General features: G+C 44.1%; 1 protein-coding gene across 1 annotated transcript in view; it reads left to right on the top strand.

Moving 5' to 3' along the window:
* HBS1L (HBS1 like translational GTPase) overlaps positions 1-19,843 on the top strand; it is a 1,647,668-nt gene that overhangs the window by 848,774 nt on the left and 779,051 nt on the right. The window contains exon 6 of the mRNA XM_069606737.1: positions 14,942-15,107. Within this exon, the coding sequence (XP_069462838.1) occupies positions 14,942-15,107 (166 nt within the window). The remainder of the gene's footprint in view (positions 1-14,941; positions 15,108-19,843) is intronic.

The following is a 19,843-nucleotide window of genomic DNA, read 5'->3' as shown; positions in this document are numbered from 1 at the left end:
GATTTAGCCCCCTTTATTACAAAACTTATAAACTCGTCCTTCGTCAGTAATTCAGTCCCTAGCAACTTGAAACAGTCCTGGGTTCTCCCATTACTCAAGAGGCAGACGCTAGATCCAGCTATACCCACCAATTATAGACCGATCACGACAGTCCCCTTCTTATTCAAAATCCTGGCTAGAATTGCTTATCTGCAAATTCAAGACTATCTTGAATCCAACCAATTACTTGGAACCTGCCAATCTGGCTTCAGACCCCAGCACGGGACGGAAACTGCCCTTGTTGACCTTAAAAGTCAGATTTACGACCTGAAAGACAAAGGCAAAGTTGCTATCTTACCCCTCCTAGACCTATCTGCTGCTTTTGATTTGGTAGACCATAAAATACTGTGAGAGCACTTCTCATCAGCAGCACACTTCTCTAGCTCGGCAGTCACATGGATACAATCCTTCCTCCAGAATAGAACAATGCAGGTTTTTTCACCCACGGCTGCGGCTGATCCCATCCCTATCACCTGCGGAGTCCCACAAGGTTCCTGCGTTTTGCCTACTTTGTACAATACTTTTACAAAGCCACTCTTCAACAAATTGGACCGTCTGGGTGTCACCTACACTAATTATGCAGGTGACACCCAGATACTCCTACCACTATCAGGAACCTACGACATTGATGTTGCCCGGATTAACGAAGTCTACACCATCATTCAGACATGGATGGCCACACATGGCCTCTGCCTGAATGATGACAAGACCGAGTTACTCTTAGTCGGTTCATCTAATAACCTTCACAAATTGTGCCCTAACTACATTAGCATCATTATTGATGGGAATAATATACCCATAGCCACAAATGTAAAAACCATAGGTTTTTACCTTGATGACCATTCGAATCTATCCAAACAGGTAAACATGACTGCCTCTGCCACAGCCTACAGGGGAAAGTTGATCAGGGCTTGTAGACCACTATTATCACCTAACAGTTGTCGAACATTAGCCAGAGCACTCATACAATCTAAATTGGATTATTGCAACAGCCTTTACCTAGGCGCTAATAAATCCATTACAAACAAACTACAGATTCTACAAAATAATGCGCTTAGGGTAGCATTGAATATCCCAAGAAGAGAGCACATTTCAGCAACTAGAAGACGATACAACTGGCTCTCCATTAAAAAGAAAAAATCGACCTGAAGACAATCCGCCTTAACCACAAGGCACTTAACCACCAAGCCCCTCCCTATCTCACAGACAAATTCACACGGAAACTAACCCCTAGAATGACAAGATCATCTAATTCATCTTGCTTGGCTGTGCCCAGGTACAACCTAAAAAGAGCGGGCGGTGTCAGTTTCCCGGTTTTAGCTAGTCAGTTATAGAACACACTCCCACAGGATATTAAAAATATTCAATCTTTTGACATATTCCGAAGACATGTTATCTCGTGGATCCTTAACAAATCCTAACCCACTTCGTCAACACTACACTTTATTGTCCTGCTGTTTGACTCCATTTATCTTTATACATTGATTTCGCCTTGGATTGTTTACTGTTTTACCTTCCCTGTATAACTGTATTCACTAGATTGACAGCTATTTTCTTTCTGTATAACTGTACTAGCATGTATATAATGCATACTATGTACCATGTAACCATTACCTTCACAAGCGCCCAAATACCTCCGGGTCAGGTGCGCTATATAAATAAACAAACAAACAAACATATGGGACCCAGATAAGCTGCTAAAATTGTGGGATAGGTTTCCTGAGGGTACGTACGCGAGCTCTGTGGATTTTGTGAACACTGTTGGGGGTGGACAGCTAAAACTGCTCCAATATGACAGCATGAAAGTCGCGTTTGCAGTGAGATGGCTGTCGTTTCCTCCAGAGCCCCTACACATGAGTTTACATGCAATAACAGCTGAAAATGGGGCAAAGAAGGGGGTCTCCAATTTGTACACCTTGGTACAAGCACATTCCAAATCCTGAATACCACACAAACTAAATGAGAGGTAGACCTGGGTGTAACACTGGGGGAGGAACAATGGCTCAGATGTTGCCATTTAACAAATTATGTGTCTTTAAATGCTGGCCTATGCCTGAACCAATTCAAAATTCTCAATCACCTTGCCTGTACCCCTGCCAAGATGGCCAAGTTCACAGCGACCTGCTCCGGGGAATGTCTGAAATGTGGTGAACCAAATGCAAACGCTTTCCATATGTACTGGGCATAATGTTCTGGGGTCATGTTGCAGAGATCCTCGAGAAACTAACATCAATTCCAGCATCTCTACCCCCTTGAAATACCTGTTTGGAGATATTGGTAAGGTGGCTGAAACCACCACGCGTCTGTTTAATGTGGCCTGTGCTGTTGCAAAACAATGTTTATTGAAATTTTGGAAAGCCACGAATGCACCCCTAATTGTTGATTTCCTTTGTGAACTTACATTTGTTAACAAATGTGAAGAGCAATACGTATTGACTGTACCTGTAACAAGCCGCCCTAAGGACATTTGGGCGCCTTTCAGAGGATATTTGTGTGATATGTTGTCCGACAGCCTCCACGCCATGATCTATTGCTTTTTCATCATGTGTATGATGTGGTACTCGTATTGCTCTAACGTTGATTTAATTGTAATGTGTTCCTACCGATGTGACTCTCAATAAAATTAAGTTTAAAAAAAAAATAATCTCTTCAGATTTTAATAATTTTCGACCCGTATTTCAACTATCCTTCCTTTTAAAACCACTTGAAGGGTTCATTGTGAATCCAATTCAAAATGATGTTGACAACTCAACACTCCAAGATAAAGCTTAAATGTGTGGAGTACAGAATTAATCGCCATCTCTGTATTTGATTATCTATGAGAGGATTCAGATACAGGTGGCTCATCTTACTGGACCTGTCGGCTGCGTTTGGCATGGTCACTCACTCAATCATGCTCGACAGACTATGAAATGGGCTGGGGTGCTATCATTGATGGCAGTACCTGACTGATTTGCATATTGCTAGACCCTTTTTGCAGTTGCGCCGATGGGCTAAAAACAGTGGTGTGGAAGGTTACCTAGAGCAGTGTCAGGGGTTCAGATGTATTCAAAATCTTCCACCCATCACTTTTTTGGTTGTATACTCCTATGAAATGGGCATTCAGCGAAATGGCCTTAAATCGATCCAATCATTTCTTAGAGTCTGACAAATATATCTTGGACCATTTTATTCACAGACTATGCCATTGACATGTGTGGTCCCAGCGGGTTCGGCTTTGTCACCAATCCTTTTAAACTTTTATCTCCATCCTTTAATGGACATCCTGCACCAATCAGGAGTACTTTTTGAAAATGATGCAGATCATACCCCGATGCTGGTGAAGCTCAACAAAGGCAGTGACACTTTGTCCGTAAAGATCAGAGACTGAGCCTCATCACGAGTTGGGCGGTATCCCGGCTGTAATACTGCCCAACTGTAATAGCGTTAACGTTCACCGGTGCAGCAGTATTACAGCCGGATCACCGGTGGAATGCCCATTCTCCATTGGGTCCATTGGATCCAATGGAGCATTTTCGGTGCTAATACCCCATGCTAATACAGCTGGCGGTAATACCGCCAGATCACGGGTTGGGCATTAACGGTAAATCCCCAATCCCCATTGGGTACATTGGATCCAATGGGGCATTTTCAGAACGAATACCATACGCTAATACAGCCAGCGGTAATACCGCCGAAAACAGGGCGCTAAATGGGATTTTCACCTCCAGAAAAAACCTGGATGTAAAGCAGCCAATTCGTGATAGGGCCAGCCTTTAAATGCGGCAGTAATATTATCGCTGCATTTAAGGGCTACAGCTGCATTTAAGGGCTACAGCCCAACTCGTGATGAGGCCCACTGCCTGCTATCAAACCACTGTATGGACCAAAACTACTTAAAAATGAATCTTAATAAAAACAGAAAATCTCATAGTGAATGAAAATCCGAACTCTTGGTCCCCTTCTTTTTGGACAAGTCTCCTTTAGGCAGTGCCCAAAGCAAAAGTCAAGAATCTAGACATTTTAGTTGATGATGATAAACTAACAGTCAAGTTGCTTCCGTTTCAAAATCCTGTTTCTTTTTTTATCAGGAATCTAAAGTATATCATCCCCCTCATTTCCTTTCCTCGTGAGGTTCTTAGAATGAACTTGCTGATTTCATCTAGGTTGGGTTTTAACAATAGCATTCACGTAAGTGCCCCTAACCACATACATCTCTGAAGGGAGTGCAAAATACTGTGGCTAGAACCTTCATGATAGTTAAGAAATATGACCACATCACCCCAGATCTGCGCTCTCCGCACTGGCTCCCCATCAGAAACCAGATTATATATAAGAAAATGTGTCTGGTGTTAAGTCTTCATCGCACTTACTCTAATTCACTTGCATCTAAACACAGACTGTTTACTCTGCCTCAATCTTTAAGATCTAACTCGAATAGGAAGCCGATTATCCCGAAGTATCGGAAGGAAAGACAGGGTGTCTGTACTTTTTGCTGTCCAAGTATCCAGACTTTGGAATACTCTCCTAGCCCCTCTTCGTACCACGACAAACTTTTTGAGTTTTCGGAAGCATCTCAAAAACGTTATTTTCGATAAGCCTTAACATTGGACTCCTATTGTACAATTCCTCTCCCGTTACATTCGATGCAATCCTCAGAACCTATAGCGCCTTGACACCCTTGGGTATTTGCTGCACTCTATAAACCCACGCTAAAATAGCATAACAAGGACAGAGCGGAGGAGCCTGGAGGAGAATTAAGTGTGTTCAAGGTGAGTTATTGGTTGGTGGAAGAGAGTGGTATGTGGATTTGAGTGAGCGTGAAAGATGTGCGTGCAAGATCAATAGAGGCGGGAGATTAGGGAGTGAATAGCAAGGTGACTGGGGATGTGAAAGAAGAGTGACTGAGGGAGAAGGTGTGGGTGCAGAAGGGAGTAGTAATAGAGGGGAGTGGTAGTGTGGAGAGGGGAGTAGTAGGGTGGCAATAGAGAGGGGGACAGGTGCTGGCTTGGAGGGTACATAGTAGGGAGAGGAACACTGGTGGGACAGGGGAGAGATTATCAAGGAGAGCAAGGAGAGACACTGGGTGGAGTAGGAAAGACAAGAGTACAGGGAGGGAAGAGAGAGCGATAGGTTACCCTAGGAAGAGGAACAGTAGGGTGTGGAAGGTTTAGATCGAGTGGGGCCTGAGTGTCTGAAAGGCACAACCCATAACTTGCAACCAATTGGGGAAACTAGAGCAGGGATCACCTCGATTGTTCCATGAGGGAGTAAGATAGATAAGGTATTCCCTTTAAGTCATCACACCAAGCCAGACAGTTTGGTAGATAGTAGGGGTTACTGATCTCTAGCAACTATCCCGGGGTTGAGGGACGCCTAGGTTAGGGAAGCAATGCCAGTCTCTAGACGAGACATAGAGGTTTGGTCCTTAGAAAGCCCATGAATTACAAAAACAATAACAACCTTTGAACTGTCTTCAAGAGTTTGTGTGTTTTTAGGCCATCTGTGATGATACTTTCTTTGTTTGTTTTAAATCTCTTTATTATTATTTTTTTACTTCAGATGATTGCAATATTCAAAGCATATCCACCAATATTCAAGGCATATCCACCAGGATATCGTCAACGTAACCAATAACCCATACACAGCCCCACAAAAAGTATAACTCCCCCTCCCTCTGCCCTCACAACAACTGTAGACCACACTTTACACATCTAGGCCTCCCTTGCTATATATACAGGTTCCTCCACCAATCAATTTTTCAGTACCATGCCACAGCAATGCCAACGTATCTTGCTAGAGAGGAGCTAATTCCTTATGGGGGCCTCATCTGATGGGTAAAGCAAGCCATCCAATAGCAATGCCCATTCCATCCTATTCATTGTCACAACTTCCACATATGTGCACTCAATCCTAATCAACGCTGCCAGTTCAGCATTCACCAATTTAATCATGTATTTTGACTAATCTAGTTTTCTGGAACCCTTAGGTTTGCATCATGCCATAGTTATTCGTTGCTTTGCCAACATCAGAGCCAAAGCCACCATCTTGTTAAGCTGTTTCATTGATTATCGCCTGGGGAACTGCGCCAGCAGGCATATTAATGGAGAGCCTGTTATCCATTCCACAGATTTTAGCCAACAACACCTTTCCAGAATTCACCAAGTCCTGGACATTGCCAGATTATATTGAGGGATTGTGCCTCTCCAATCCCACAGCAAGGGTATCTGACAGGCCTCATTGGGTTCATATGTATGGGTCTCTGCTTCGGATAAGTCTTCTGCAGGACATTACATTTCAGAAGCCTTAAACATGCCTTTTGAGATACCAACTTTGTGTATTCGCAAATCCTTTTCCACTGTTCCTAAAATGTGATACCCAAGTCACTCTCCCAGTCCTCCTTAACTGTCTTCCCCTTTCCTATCTTATTTCTATTGCGCATCAGTAACTGGTAAATTGCAGAAATCGGGCGGCCCCCTTATTTGAGGGAATAAATACCTTCCAGCAGCAGACAAGACGGCGGCTCTTCCGGCAGCGTTTCCTAGAGCTTACATGCCCTGCCCATTACACCAGCATAGAACAGAAAGTGGCTCCTACTCAGTCTGCCGTCCTCAAACCTATCACCCCAAACAGCCAGGCCTAACATTCCCCACTCATTTAACTTGGTTCTTCCCACCTTTCCTAAATGTTACGCGTCCATACCCAATGGAATGTGTTGAGTAAGGGTTCTCACAGCCTACCCATTGCTTCGCCCTCCTCCATATCCGTCTTCCAAATTGTTTACAGTAGGGCCAGCTGTCTGTCCCTTGGACAAACATAATATTTCCTTGACGTTATATGGACTTACTGAGCCAGCCAGCAGTCTCCCCTCAGGAATCTCGTAAGATAACCACAGTGTCACAAACTGCAGCTGAGCTGCAAATAGTATGCCTCAAAATTCGGTACTTTGGGCGGGAGGGTGTTGGGGGGGCACCTCCAGAGTGGTATGCTTCCTGCAGGGTAGTCAAAGCAACCCTTCTCTGGCCTCTCACCCAAAGTTTCTCTCGAACGATAGTATCCAATTTGCCAAACATTCTTTTTGGTACGAGGGTGGCACATTAGCAAAGTAGTACAGACCTCTATGGAGCACTACCATCTTAACCAGTGCTACCCTGCCCATTAGTGACAAAGGTAATCTGTTCCAAAACTCTGCTGACTTCTATATCCCTGCAATAGCCCTTGGGTATTATCAAAGTGCGTGTTCTGGAAGTCCCTCTGTATTCTGATACCGAGGTAAGTGAACGTATCCCGCTCCCAGGCAAGGGGTAGAATCTGCAACTCTGAGACAGGGAGGGACAACATGGATCCTTGTGGGAAGATGCAACATTTACCTCTATTTATCTTATCCCCCGACAGGCCATTTAATTGGCAAATTTCTCCAGCAACAATGGAATATTTGCTCCTGTGTTTTGCACGTATAGAAGCATTTTGTCGGCGTACAAGGACACCACATGCGTTTCTGTGCATATTGTTATCCCTGCTTCCGTCATATCCTGCAGATGCATACACGCCAAAGGTTCCAAGGCCAGTGCAAATAGGATGGGGGTGAGGGGACATTCCTGCCTCATCCCCTTACCCACTTTCCAGCATTCTGAGACCTCTTTCCCCGTCTTCACTCTCGCTCATACCGAAGTATAAAGCAGTCTTATACAATGCACAATAGATGGACCCAGTTGAAACCCCTCTGCAAGACCGCCCAGATCCATACCCATCTTACTGAATTGAATGCTTTTTCCGAGTCCAAGGACACAACTGTACATTGGAGATTCCAGCCATGTGTGTGTGTATGATAACATGGTGCAAACGCTTCAGGTTATTCCATGTGTTCCTACCAGGCATAAATACTGCCTGATCTGGGTGGATCAGAGTGAGGTGTCCACCCTCTGTAACTTTATCACTGTCAGGGCTCTAAGGATCTTCATGTCTGTGTTCAACATGGACAAAGGTCGGTACAAACCCATGTCTCTTGGATTCCCCCTCCAACTCCCCCGCCCCCGCATTGCCCCTTACATCTTAGAAAATTCCCCAGAAGATCATCTGTCCCTGGGGTCTAAACCTGAGGGGATATGTCGCATTCCATCCTCAATTTCCAACAGAGTTCATCCAGCTCTGCAATCTGGGCTAGGCTAAGGTGCGGTACATCAATCAGACTGAGTGTCTCTTCCACCCGACCCATCATTAGCCTTGTACAGGGCCCTTTAATAGGTAGCAAACGCCTTGTTTATTTCCTGTTCCGTATGCACCTCTATCCCTTCTTGGGTATACACTGACATAATTGATGTCTGCAGGAGTTCTCTGTGAAGAAGCCAAGCCAAAAGCATAGCCAATGTGTAGCTCCTTCTCTGTGTAGGTTATTCGCCTACATGTTGTACTCCTGTTTCCCCATGGCCTCCCGTTACTCTGTGCATTTCATTCTTAAAGCATTAAGTACACCCTCCTTCCCCACCGGACCTTCCTCCCCATTCTCAATCAGGTGTATGGACTTCTCGGTTTCCTCAAGTTACCTCTTCATTGCTGATTGCACACCACACTTCGTTGACAGGCGCTTCTCTTATCACCACCTTGCACGCCTCCCATTCTACCCCCACACTTCCAGTGTACCTCCATCAATCTCTAAATATGCGAATCATCCAGCATGTCCTTGTAGGCATCTCGTAACCCTTCAGCCCTAAATCTCCACAACGGTATCACACTCTTCATCTGCTCGGACACCAGCATGGGTAAATGGTTCAACAATGCCAACCCCACACATGTGCAAGTTCAGTATTCATGAAAAAGTGATCAATCCTTGTGTACACACTATGAGGGCTCAAATTAAAGGAGTAACAACTCTGTCCAGTGTTTACCTCTCCATGCATGAATCAGGCCAAAGGCATTCAAACTGTATTCCAAGGCTCGGGATGCCTGGGATCTAAACATTGATGCCACGGATCTATTCAGCTCTGGCTCCAGGGTACAATTAGAGTACCTCCCCCATAATCAAATAGCCCCGTCTATATCCCCACCTACCCAACAGCCTGGGGAAGAAGTCTGCCTTGTCTACATTGTGCGGTTTACGAGTTAACTAAACATACATCCCTGCACTCCAACAAGCCCTGTACAATCACATATCGCCCTTCTGTGCCTCGGTGCATCTTTTGTATGGAAAACGGGACAGAGCTTGCTATCCAAATCAACAGGCTCCTCGTGTAAGCAGAATACGAGGATCCAAACCGCCCCATCCCCCATTAGCACAGAGAACCTATCAGGGAGAAGATGTGTCTTCTGTAGAAATGCCATATCAATCCCATATCTCCTCAGGTAATCCCTGTCTCTACACCTTTCAATAAAAGAATTCAAGCCACGCACATTCCAACACATACAACTGTGAAATAGGGACTCTAGTATTTCTCTGAGCTCACCGGGATCCCAGGACCTAAAACCATCTGTGACAATACTTAAATAGGAAAAACCTGTGGTTTTCCTCTGTCAGAACATCAGTCAACACACTTACATTAAATACATAATGGACCATAGCTAAGACCAGACAAAGTAAGGGGTAGAGATTTCCTTTCAGTATATAGGAGCCTTTCTCTGTACAAAGGAATATACAGAGGTACAGGTGATGGCATTTAAGACACTAAGCCCAAGAGGGATAAAAGGTGGACAAAGGAGAGTAGTAAGGTTCAAGGCAATAAGAATGCAGAGCAAGAAAGGAGATAGGAACTAGAATACCAGTAGCAAATAACTAAATGAGAACTCGCCAAAGGCCCTGGAAACTAGATAATTGTAGCAAAGGACTGACTGGTTAAATGTAGCAATCTGTATATAAGGTATGTAATCTGGGTAAGTGACGTAAGCTGTAGAAATTGACTGTAAACAAATTAAGAATTTGTAAGTAGAACGTTGGGTTCAGTCACAACTTGAAGCAGGGGCAAATGGCTGAAAGAGAAACGGTGAAATATTCAGGGTAAAGCTGAGACAAAATCGCTATCTGAGAAAGCAGAACATGGAGCAGGGATGGAGACTGCAGGAACACAGTAAAAGGAACATGAACTCGAGACTGCAAGGACACAGCACAACAATCAAGAATAAGCATAGTGGTTAGAGGCAGAGGAGTAAAGACTCTGTATGAAAGGGATAACGGCAGCAAATGAGCAGGACACAAACATTTGCAAAGCACAATGCTTAATGATCAGCAAAGCAGAGAGGAATTCAACAAGGGTTCCAGCCACTAGAGGTTCAAAATTCAATGCACAAACAAGGCTTCACGGCATGGCAGTTTGAGCCGTTCTAGCAGTCGGCAAACCCAGGGTAGATTCTTATAATTGGGCCACACACCAGTCATAGCTATGGTTAATACCAATCTCTGGTATGGCCTGTCGGAGAAGGTGTCATTGCTGAGCAACTTCAGGAGTTGACGATAAGAATCATGGCATTGTAATTGCCACTGTTTTAGGATTGCTTTCCACTACATTGTGGGAGTAGCAGACCTTTAAAATATACTTTCCTATAAATCTGATTGTATATAGAAAATGAATTCAGAGAGGATTTTGTAACGCTTACCTGAACTCTGCGGGAACACCACAAGGACTCTTCTTAGAGGGCGAAGTTGCTTCTAATTAGAGGCCTCCCTACTGCATCGGAATTCCTGTTAAAACACAGAAGGCTCTTCTTAGAACAAGGATTCAAATTTTTTCAGGGGAAAACGATGGGCACTGACTCAATGTGAGAACATATGATAAACATTCTTCCTATTTACCTTCTGCTTTTGTGCAGGGGCGCTTGTTCTGAAGAATGGGCAATGAAGAAACTAAGGGTTTGTGTATGGTAGTTATGGTGAAATAAGGAACGGGCACAAGGAATACTGAAACTACTGTGGGGTGGAGGGTAAAACTTGAGTAGTATGCTAAGATGGTAATCTATCCTGAGGACACCAAAAATAGGAACCCCAACAATAATGAAGCGCCACCAAGTACTACACAGGTCACAAACAATACTCTGAAGAAAATGCCCAACTTTATGTAAATGCCACTTGACAATATGAAAAGGTTAGAAAGCAGAACCTTATTTCTCTCTCCCCAATGTTCCTGAAATGAATTCTAATACAGAGGATAATGCGGAGGAATGCTACAAATTCTTCTGAGAGAAGTTTCAGGAAATCTGGCTGAGAGCGCTTAATGCATGTAACAGAGTTCAACAAACGGAACTAAAAGACTACTTTGCAATGTTTGCACACTCGTACTAACATGCCACCCTACTGTTAAATAACCACCTCAGAGCGTAAACAGTTTTGCTGGGCTGCCAAATGTACGAATATACTTGCTGCGAAATAAGTGCCATGACTGAAATTAGCTCCGTATGCTGCTACGCACTTCACAGACCACCTGGAGAAAAGCTGTGGCAACGATGACAGGAAAACAGCTGACTGACAGAACTCCTGACTAAAACACTGGGAACTGAAAATCTCACTAGGACGCCTGAATTAACTAACAAGAACGGGAACAATACAAGGACTTGGATACTGTGGAACTGTGGAAAGAATATAGCTGCTAATCTCCTGACAGAGCGGACCGCGATAAGCGTTAACTGCCGAGGCAGAAAAGACGCGAAGCGCAGAGCACACGAGGGGTGGGGCTTAAGTAGGGAAAGAGTGGAGATGACTAGACCTACACTGTAACCTCTGGGAATTAGGAGGCGGCCATGTTAGGAAGACAGGAAGTGACTCCTCGCTTGCTTAATCATTATTGAGTCTGCCCTTAATCCAGGAATGATATGCCCCGTCAGGTTTTCAAGATGTATTTGTGGTGTTTTGTCTGAACTCTCCATCCTTACATTTGGGGAAGCCAACCACCAAGGACACAGTTGTTACTACTGCTACTGATGTGCCGAGGGTGGATGAGGTGAGATCCCACCAGCTGTTTCTCCCTCTCCAACCCCTTGCCTGTGACACAGTAACACCCTATTACCCTATCAGGTGTGCCTCTGCTGAATACGGACTTGCAGCACTACATCTCCCAAGAAGCATTGCTTGATGCATTTGCCAGATGGTGACCAGAGCAATAGTCAAGATATTACAGAGGACATGTAGTCTGAGTCACAGAGAATCTGATTTCCAACCTTACCTGCAGGAAACCAAGCAGGTGAAGACTCTGAACAGTGGAGCGCCCAGTCCGGTCCGAGTCTTTGCAGAGTAGGAGAGGTGCAGATCAACACAGACATGTTCACTTTGGGGGTAGGGACTCCATGATGGCACTGCATGCTCAAACACCTTTAAAACCTTGTGTCCGTGGCATTGAAAACAAGAAAATTATTATACAATGAAAAAGCCCCATTCATAATAATATAATGAGGGAAACCAAGAAGTCCCCTGAGAATAACCAATAAAATTCAAGAGTTCAACCTAAAATGGAGACTAACCTATCAAGAACAAGATTTAGGATTCAGCATCTCTCGAGAGTAGATAAAAGGGGCTTTGAAAGTTCAGTGTGGGAGAGCATTTGAGAAGTAACAAGCCAGCATAAGGGTGCTCTCTGGAAGAAGGCAAGAAGGATCTGGAAGAGACTGGAAGCAGTCCATGCCTGGAAACCATAAAGAGAAGATATCCAAGGTCAGACAACTCCCAAAGCGGAATTGATTTTGAAGGCCTTCTACCAGCAATCCAAAGGTAAAAGGGACAGAGAATGAACCTGTGGAAGGAGAGTGACATATAATTGCTCCTTGACAAGGACCCTAATGAGGTGGGGAGAAATACCTATTGCTGTTGTTGAGAAAGCCAAGTTGTAGAGAATCCTGAGGAAGCCAAGGGCCAGGAAAATTCGGATAAAGCCAATGTCCAGAATGAACATGTTGAGAATGCTGTGAAAACCAAAGCCTACGAGGGACCTGCTGGTATCCAAAGAAACCCAAGGTTCATGAGGAACCTGTTGAGAGTTGCGAGAAAGGCCAAGTCTGGTGGTGAGAGCCAAGGTCCAGGATGGACCTAGTATCCAAACTGAGCCATCTAAGGCCTCTGAGAGACCTACAGAAAACTTTTAAAAAACCAAGGGCTGCGAGAAATCCTTGCATGATTGTGCTTAGGCAGAAGGAAACCAGAAGAGGACAGCTGTGAAACCTGAATCATGGGGGCGTGTTAGAGAAGCAAGATACAAGAGGCCTAAAGGAGGGACCAAAGTGTGAGTAACTGCAACAAGAACCTTCCCAGCTGAAGACTTTTGAAGCATTCAAATATATTTCCACTTGGAAGATTAGGTTTATGAACTTGTTCTTTGGACAATTCCTTGGAACTGATTGTGTTGTTCGCATGGGGTAGCCAGGAGGCTAAACGTCTTGTTAAGGTTAGGTGTTGGAACTCTTTCATTGAACATCTATTTCGGGACTTTACTTTGTAGATTAGGGAGTCCCAGCGAGAGACAAGGACTTGCAGTCACATGTCTCTCGCCTTCTCACCTGTTTCTCTTTGCTTGCAACCTTCTTGGATGTGACTTCCTTCTTTTGCACGGTCCGGGATTTATACAGGCCCGTGTGCAGGTCTTTGGATTCCAGCGTGAGGATTGCAAGTCCTACGCCAAGTAGCGTTCAAATATCCAGGACCGGGAACCAGGAAGGAAACCGTATCCTAACTTGCAGGCACAGAACGCCGTGAACCGAGCACAGGAGAAATCCAGGAAGATGAGCACGGAAGAAGGTAGTACAAGGAAAGGGGACGGAAAAGGGGTTTAATCAGGAAAATGGGAAACGGGACTCGGAAGGAGGCCCCGAGTGAACTCCGGCAACACACGTCTGACTACTCAAAGCGGTAGCTTTGAGACGCGCAGAGCCGCGGGGGTGTGACTGTTTTGTAGGAAGTTGAACGTAGCGCGTAAAGGCTGGTAAGCTGCGTTTCGTATTCAACGGCCATGTTGGAAGGATCACGGAATTCAGTCCTCTATGGGTCAGGGACCACGAAGTCCAGAACGGACGTAATCGGCGCTTCATGACACTTGCAAGGTTAAGTTACAAACTTTATGGTTTAAAGTATAACCAACTCGAGTACTACACACCTATCAGAAAACCCCACTTCTATGTTGATATGCTCTACTCACGATTTACCTTAGGATAACCTAATTATTTGTTGTTCTGTCCCTAATATCCATAGGCTTTTAGCCAACCCTTATTGGACTTCGAGTTTATCAGTAAAAGCTGGATATGCAAACACATTAAATTCAATTTTCTGTTCCATTGCTTGGCCATACCACACTTGCATATGCATTGTGGGAACAGTAATCCTGTGATACATCATTGTATCATTTCACTGTGGGAAAATGGGTTTGTGCAAGAAGAAGTTGGATTTAAATTCTTGGTCCTCTCTGTTGACGGTTGCCAGAACGCAGCTGGTCTACAGACATTGCCACCCAGAGGCAAAGATACAGTACTGTGAGAGTGCAGACATTATGGAAAATACAGCCCCTATGTTTCCAGATAGCACTAACAACGCACAACAATTATTGCCTGTGGTGCTTAGGTGAGTAAATTAACCATCACACTACCAGATGGGGTGAACCTCTGAGCCGTATCACATTTTCTCCTTTATTTATGAAATTAAACCTCCTTGAAATACTGTACTTTGAAAGGTTGTTAATTTTCTTGAAAAAATGTTTTACTATCATGCTTCTTGCTAGATTCCTCCCATTTCTATGTGCTGTAATAATGGCTGTTCAAATGTCATTGGTGCATCTCTGTCATCAAGTATCATGCTTTTGAGGTTAGCCAATTTTATTTATTTATTTTGTACATTTGTAGGGGCGCACAAAACCCACGGCATCTTGGTTCTGGTTACAGAGGAGGGAAAAAGGGTTCATGGGGGCAGGGGGGACTTAGTTGAATGATCAGCTACAAAAATACAATACCTTTTGTTTGTTTTTAGGTCATGTGGATGCTGGCAAAAGCACTCTTATGGGGCATCTGCTTTACCTCCTTGGAAATGTGAATAAAAGAACAATGCATAAATATGAACAGGATTCCAAAAAGGCTGGAAAAGCTTCATTTGCATACGCATGGGTTTTAGATGAGACTGGAGAAGAACGACAAAGGTAATGGTCTTTGATGAATGAAAATAATGTGAGGGTTTTGATCTGACCTAGTTACTTTCTTATATTTGTGTTGGTGAGTCCTAAAAATATCTTAGCTTTTCGTAGCTGTCCTCATTTAAAGTTCCCATAAATTCACTGTCGAGCCTTTTGGAAAAAAACATTGTTACATGAGAGTACTTTGGTTGATTTTTCAAACCCACTGCAAAAAGCCTCACTGTGAAAGACAGTGTACCCAATTTTGATGTGCGACTACTGATCCTAATACCTAAAAACATATTACTTGCATAAAAGGCATATCTTGGATAAAGTGTCACATTCTGCCCCTAATGAATTCTCTTCAGATTTGTGATCCTCATATAAAAACATGATTTTAAAACATACTTGTTTAGGTTTCTTCTCGAAGGTCCTCGAAGTGGGGATTTTTGTAGTCCTTTGTTAAACCTCACAGGTCCTGAGCCAACAAAATAAAATATGCCTAGTTGTAAACCTCCAGATGTTCAGCCAGTAGGAAGTAAGTAGCCTACATCTGACTTTCCTTACTGCAATTAACTATGTATCCATGTGTTGTGATCTGTGAAGAGCAGCAGTTAGTGATAAGTAAAGAGATATATCTGAAAAGCATCTGTGTAAATCCTTGCACAAATGGCAGTTAAACTGCAAGGTGATCAGTGTGACGAATCCCAGCTTATTGTCACTGCTCTCATGGGCAGGCCCCTTTTCATGAGATCAGGGAGGTGAGGCCGCTACCCGGTATTCCCCCTGGGGGAGGGAAACTCTCCATGGGACAGGTGACGATGGCCGTGGGAGAACCCGGTATCCCTGCCAATCACCTGACCCTAGACCCCCTTTCTATGACCTCAATAACAGCCCCTTCCCTCATAGTCATGAGATATTGCCACACTAGCATTTCCCCATTAAGTACTGGGATAAGGGAGATTAGTAGTTATCCAAGTGAAGATCCACTTCCTAGTACTGTGACAAGGAGGCCCTCCATTGACACACAAGGAAGGCGGAAGATCAGTATTGTGACGAGGGAGAAGTACGGAAGCATGAGGATCACATTTGAGAACCACAAGGAACTGTCTAGTGGTTTCTGGTTTCCGATTTGTCTCTTTAGGGTAGAAATAGAGGAGGGAAACCAGGATGTGGTATCGAGCCTTCCCTGGAGGAGCAGGTATCCTGTGCTGGAACAGACGGGTCTGTGGACCACTGCACTAACCACAGAGAGAGGGGGAACCCTTCACGCCCAGTATTCTGTAGGGAACTGAGGGAAGGTGGAGTCTACCTCACTGGGGGAACCAAGAAGACCAACGTGCCTCCCAAGAAGGGGGGAGAACCCTTGAGAGCCAGCAGTGTGCAAGGGACTAAAGGAAACAGAAGACTCCTTCACTGGAACAGATCAGCTGGGGAGCCCAGAGTTAGCAGCAGAAGCATACTGATGTTGCGGAGCAAGTGCAAAGGTATGCAGAGGGGGCCCGGCAAGGCACAGGGAAACCCCAGAGGCTGTGGTTGGGGAGGGGTGAAAGAGCACCCCAAAGAGACTTAGAGAGAGGCCTGGCAGAATAGTGAACTGGGCCTAGTGAAGAGACATTACAAGGTTGTAAGAGTGGTCGGGGACCCTAACATTAAGAAACCAAGAGAATTATGCACACGAGAGAATGCCTGGTTGGTTAGTGAACCAGGTCTAAGAAAAGCACACTACAAACCCGAGAAAGTGGTCTGGGTCCCATATGTGAAGAGCCAAAGTAAATGGGTCTGGGACCCCATGACAGTCCCTGGCAGGAGAGTACACCAGTGCTGCCAACTGAACTGTGACATTATTAAGTGGAGTGGTCTAGGACCCTTATTTAAGAAGCAACAAAAAAGGAGTCTGGGACCCAGATGTGAAAAGCCAAAGTAGAAGGGGCTGGGACCCAAGGCAGTCCGTGGCAGGAGAGTACACTAGGGCTGCCAGCTGACCTGTGCAGCAGTCTTCCAAGCCACAGTACCTGGGTGAATGACAAACCAGGTTGGCTGTGACAGGAAGAGCAAATAAGGGTAGAGAAAATATTACCCTTCACCAAGTTGGAGGAAGAAAGAATGACCTAGCACCTGGCAGGTGAGTATATCAGGTAGGCTGGCAATGATGATAAGCTGATGAACTGTATTTTATAAATTCTGTGACATGGGGAAGAGAGTCATTCCGCCTAATGCTGTTTGTAAGAATCGTGAGAAGCCAAGAGAGGAGAGGTGTCCTCTTGGCACTGATATCATTGTAACCAGCGGAGGGAGTCGTGTGCCCCTGGTGTTTGTGAGAACCTGGAGAAACCAAGGGAGAAGTGGTGTACTCTTGGTACTGTGAACTTTTTGGAGAGCCAGTAGATGAGAAATGTCTTGCCATTGAAAATACTCTGCTCAGGGGAAGGGAGTAATTTCCGCTGGCATTATGTCAAGATCTTTTTGTTGGAACTTTGAACTTTAACTTTGATTGAACATGTAACTTTATTGGCCTTTTTTAGGAGAACTGAAACCTGGAGAAGAGAGCCATACTCACAGGTTACGTTCCCACATACAGTTGGACATGGTCCAGAAGAAGGGAGTCATACCTCTGCATCAGAAAGTTCCTTTATCCCTTTGTTATTGGTCATAAGTGCGAGGGTTGGAAATAGGTGTTTTCACATAGGATGCTGGACTATTTTGATTTCAACTGGACACCCTGACAGGCAACCCCTCTTAGTTATAGGGACAAGAAGGGGTTTTCCTTATTTTCTTTATAATAAAGGTTTCTATCAGCCAAAATGCCACCACTATGTCAGTGTCCTACTTCTACACCCTTATACATGGTTTCAGGAGTGGAATCTGACCTGGCCGACACAAACCAGGGGCTCCTAGAATTTTTCCATCTTAGGAGTGAAGCTAACAGCCCCTCTTTGGCAACTCTGGTAGCTCCCAAAATCCCGACCCCTAGAATATTTCCATTTTAGGAGTGAAGCTAACAGCCCCTCTTTGGCAACTTTGGTAGTCCCCAAAATCCTGAGCCCTAGAATGGGAGTAACATATCATCATCGGTTATGCTCCCAGGCTAGTCTTCCAGTGTGGACGGCAGTAGAGGGGAACAGTTATGCAACCCCTCCTAGTCATAGGGACAAGTAGGGCTTTTCCTTATTTTCTTTATAATAAAGGTTTTTATCAACCAAAATGCCACCACTGTGTAAGCGTCCTACTTCTGCACCCTTACACCCCTCAACCTTTGGAGGTGGATCACTCTCATCTTGACACATTTGTATTTTTGCTTCTTGGGTGAACTAGAAATGCCGTTGATGTGGATCTTTTATCGTGAGGGCTATCAGTGATACATTTCTCCCCACTTGGAAGAATCTGTTCACATTTCCCTTTCCTCCTCTTCCTCTGTTCCGAAGCCAGGACAGAATTATTTTTAACTATTTGCTTAGCCTGGTTGCCCAGTTTTGGCCCAATACGTTGTGGTTTTCAGACCTTCTGCCTGTAGCCCACTTTTCCTGAACCTCTTTACATGAGAGACTACCTTCTTCTGCAGGAAGAGGTGTAGAAGTGTAACGCCCGACCAAAATTGATAAGGTTAGCCACCTTGTTCCTGAGATCCTAATGTATGGTCACGAAAAACGTTCTTGGGCCAATTTCTTGATTCTGCATGCAGTCTGGAATATGTGCAGCCAGTACAGTAGCAATTTAACTCTGGTCTGTAGCTGGTCTCTAAACAATGAGATTAATCCTCTGTTCTGTTCCTTCGAGCTTGTTCTATTTGCCACCAGCCTGGCCATGTCTTGTATGTAGGCAGATTGCTGCCAGATGTGCTTCTAAATATATCTGCTGACAGGACACATTTACCTAATTGGGAAACCGCAACTCTCAGTGCACGGACACAAAACAATAAATTATCCTATCGTGCCAGATGTAGAAATGAGTTTGGAATAACTTTTGGAAGCAAGAAATAGGCCAGCAAGTTATATTCATTTTGTATTAATATCTTTAGTTGTTGTTGGACCAGCGTATTTACAACACATTCTAACCTTAAGACATGGCTATTTTTCATTTGTAGCTGCTATAATAGCAGAATCTTTTCTATACAAATATTGGTTACACCTTTAGAGTCAGGATCTCAGAGTTGGAAATGGGAATCAAGGTAACAATTCAAGCATTATCAAATAATAACTTAATGGATTTATTAGCAGTCAATTTATATAGCATAACAATTGCACTTTATATAAATTTGTATGACCAACAATTTAGAAAAGCCTAATGGAGCATGGGGATTTCAGAAGATGAAGTCAGTCAGAAGATTTCTGTATTGCTATTTCCGCTGCAGAAGGTCCAGCATTGATCTGCATTTTTGGACTGAAACATGTACACATAGGGAATAATGGACATTTACAATGCAGTAGTGCTGATGTATTAATTAGGAAGAACAAAAGAAATATGTTTGAAATGAGATGCATTGCCGATGGGTTTTTTAAATCACTTTGATGAATTGTGTTGTCTTACTAATTACTCTTTGGGCACATTTTGTAAGCACAATGGACATTTCCAATGAAGTATTGCTGATCTAATTAAGAAAAAAATGTGTCTTTGTATAATGATTAGATGCATTGTCTGATGTGGTAGTTTTTGTAATCATTGGATGTATTGCCTAATTAGTTAAACATTTTTGTCAATGTGTGTCATCAATTTGTGCACTGCACCGATAATATTGTTTAAATTGTGTTTACAACTGTCTTACT

Source organism: Ambystoma mexicanum, chromosome 4p (genome assembly GCF_040938575.1).
Source record: "Ambystoma mexicanum isolate Mex_15411 chromosome 4p, UKY_AmexF1_1, whole genome shotgun sequence".
In the NCBI taxonomy this organism is placed as follows: Eukaryota; Metazoa; Chordata; class Amphibia; order Caudata; family Ambystomatidae; genus Ambystoma; species Ambystoma mexicanum.
This window is presented reverse-complemented; position numbering and strand designations above follow the sequence as displayed.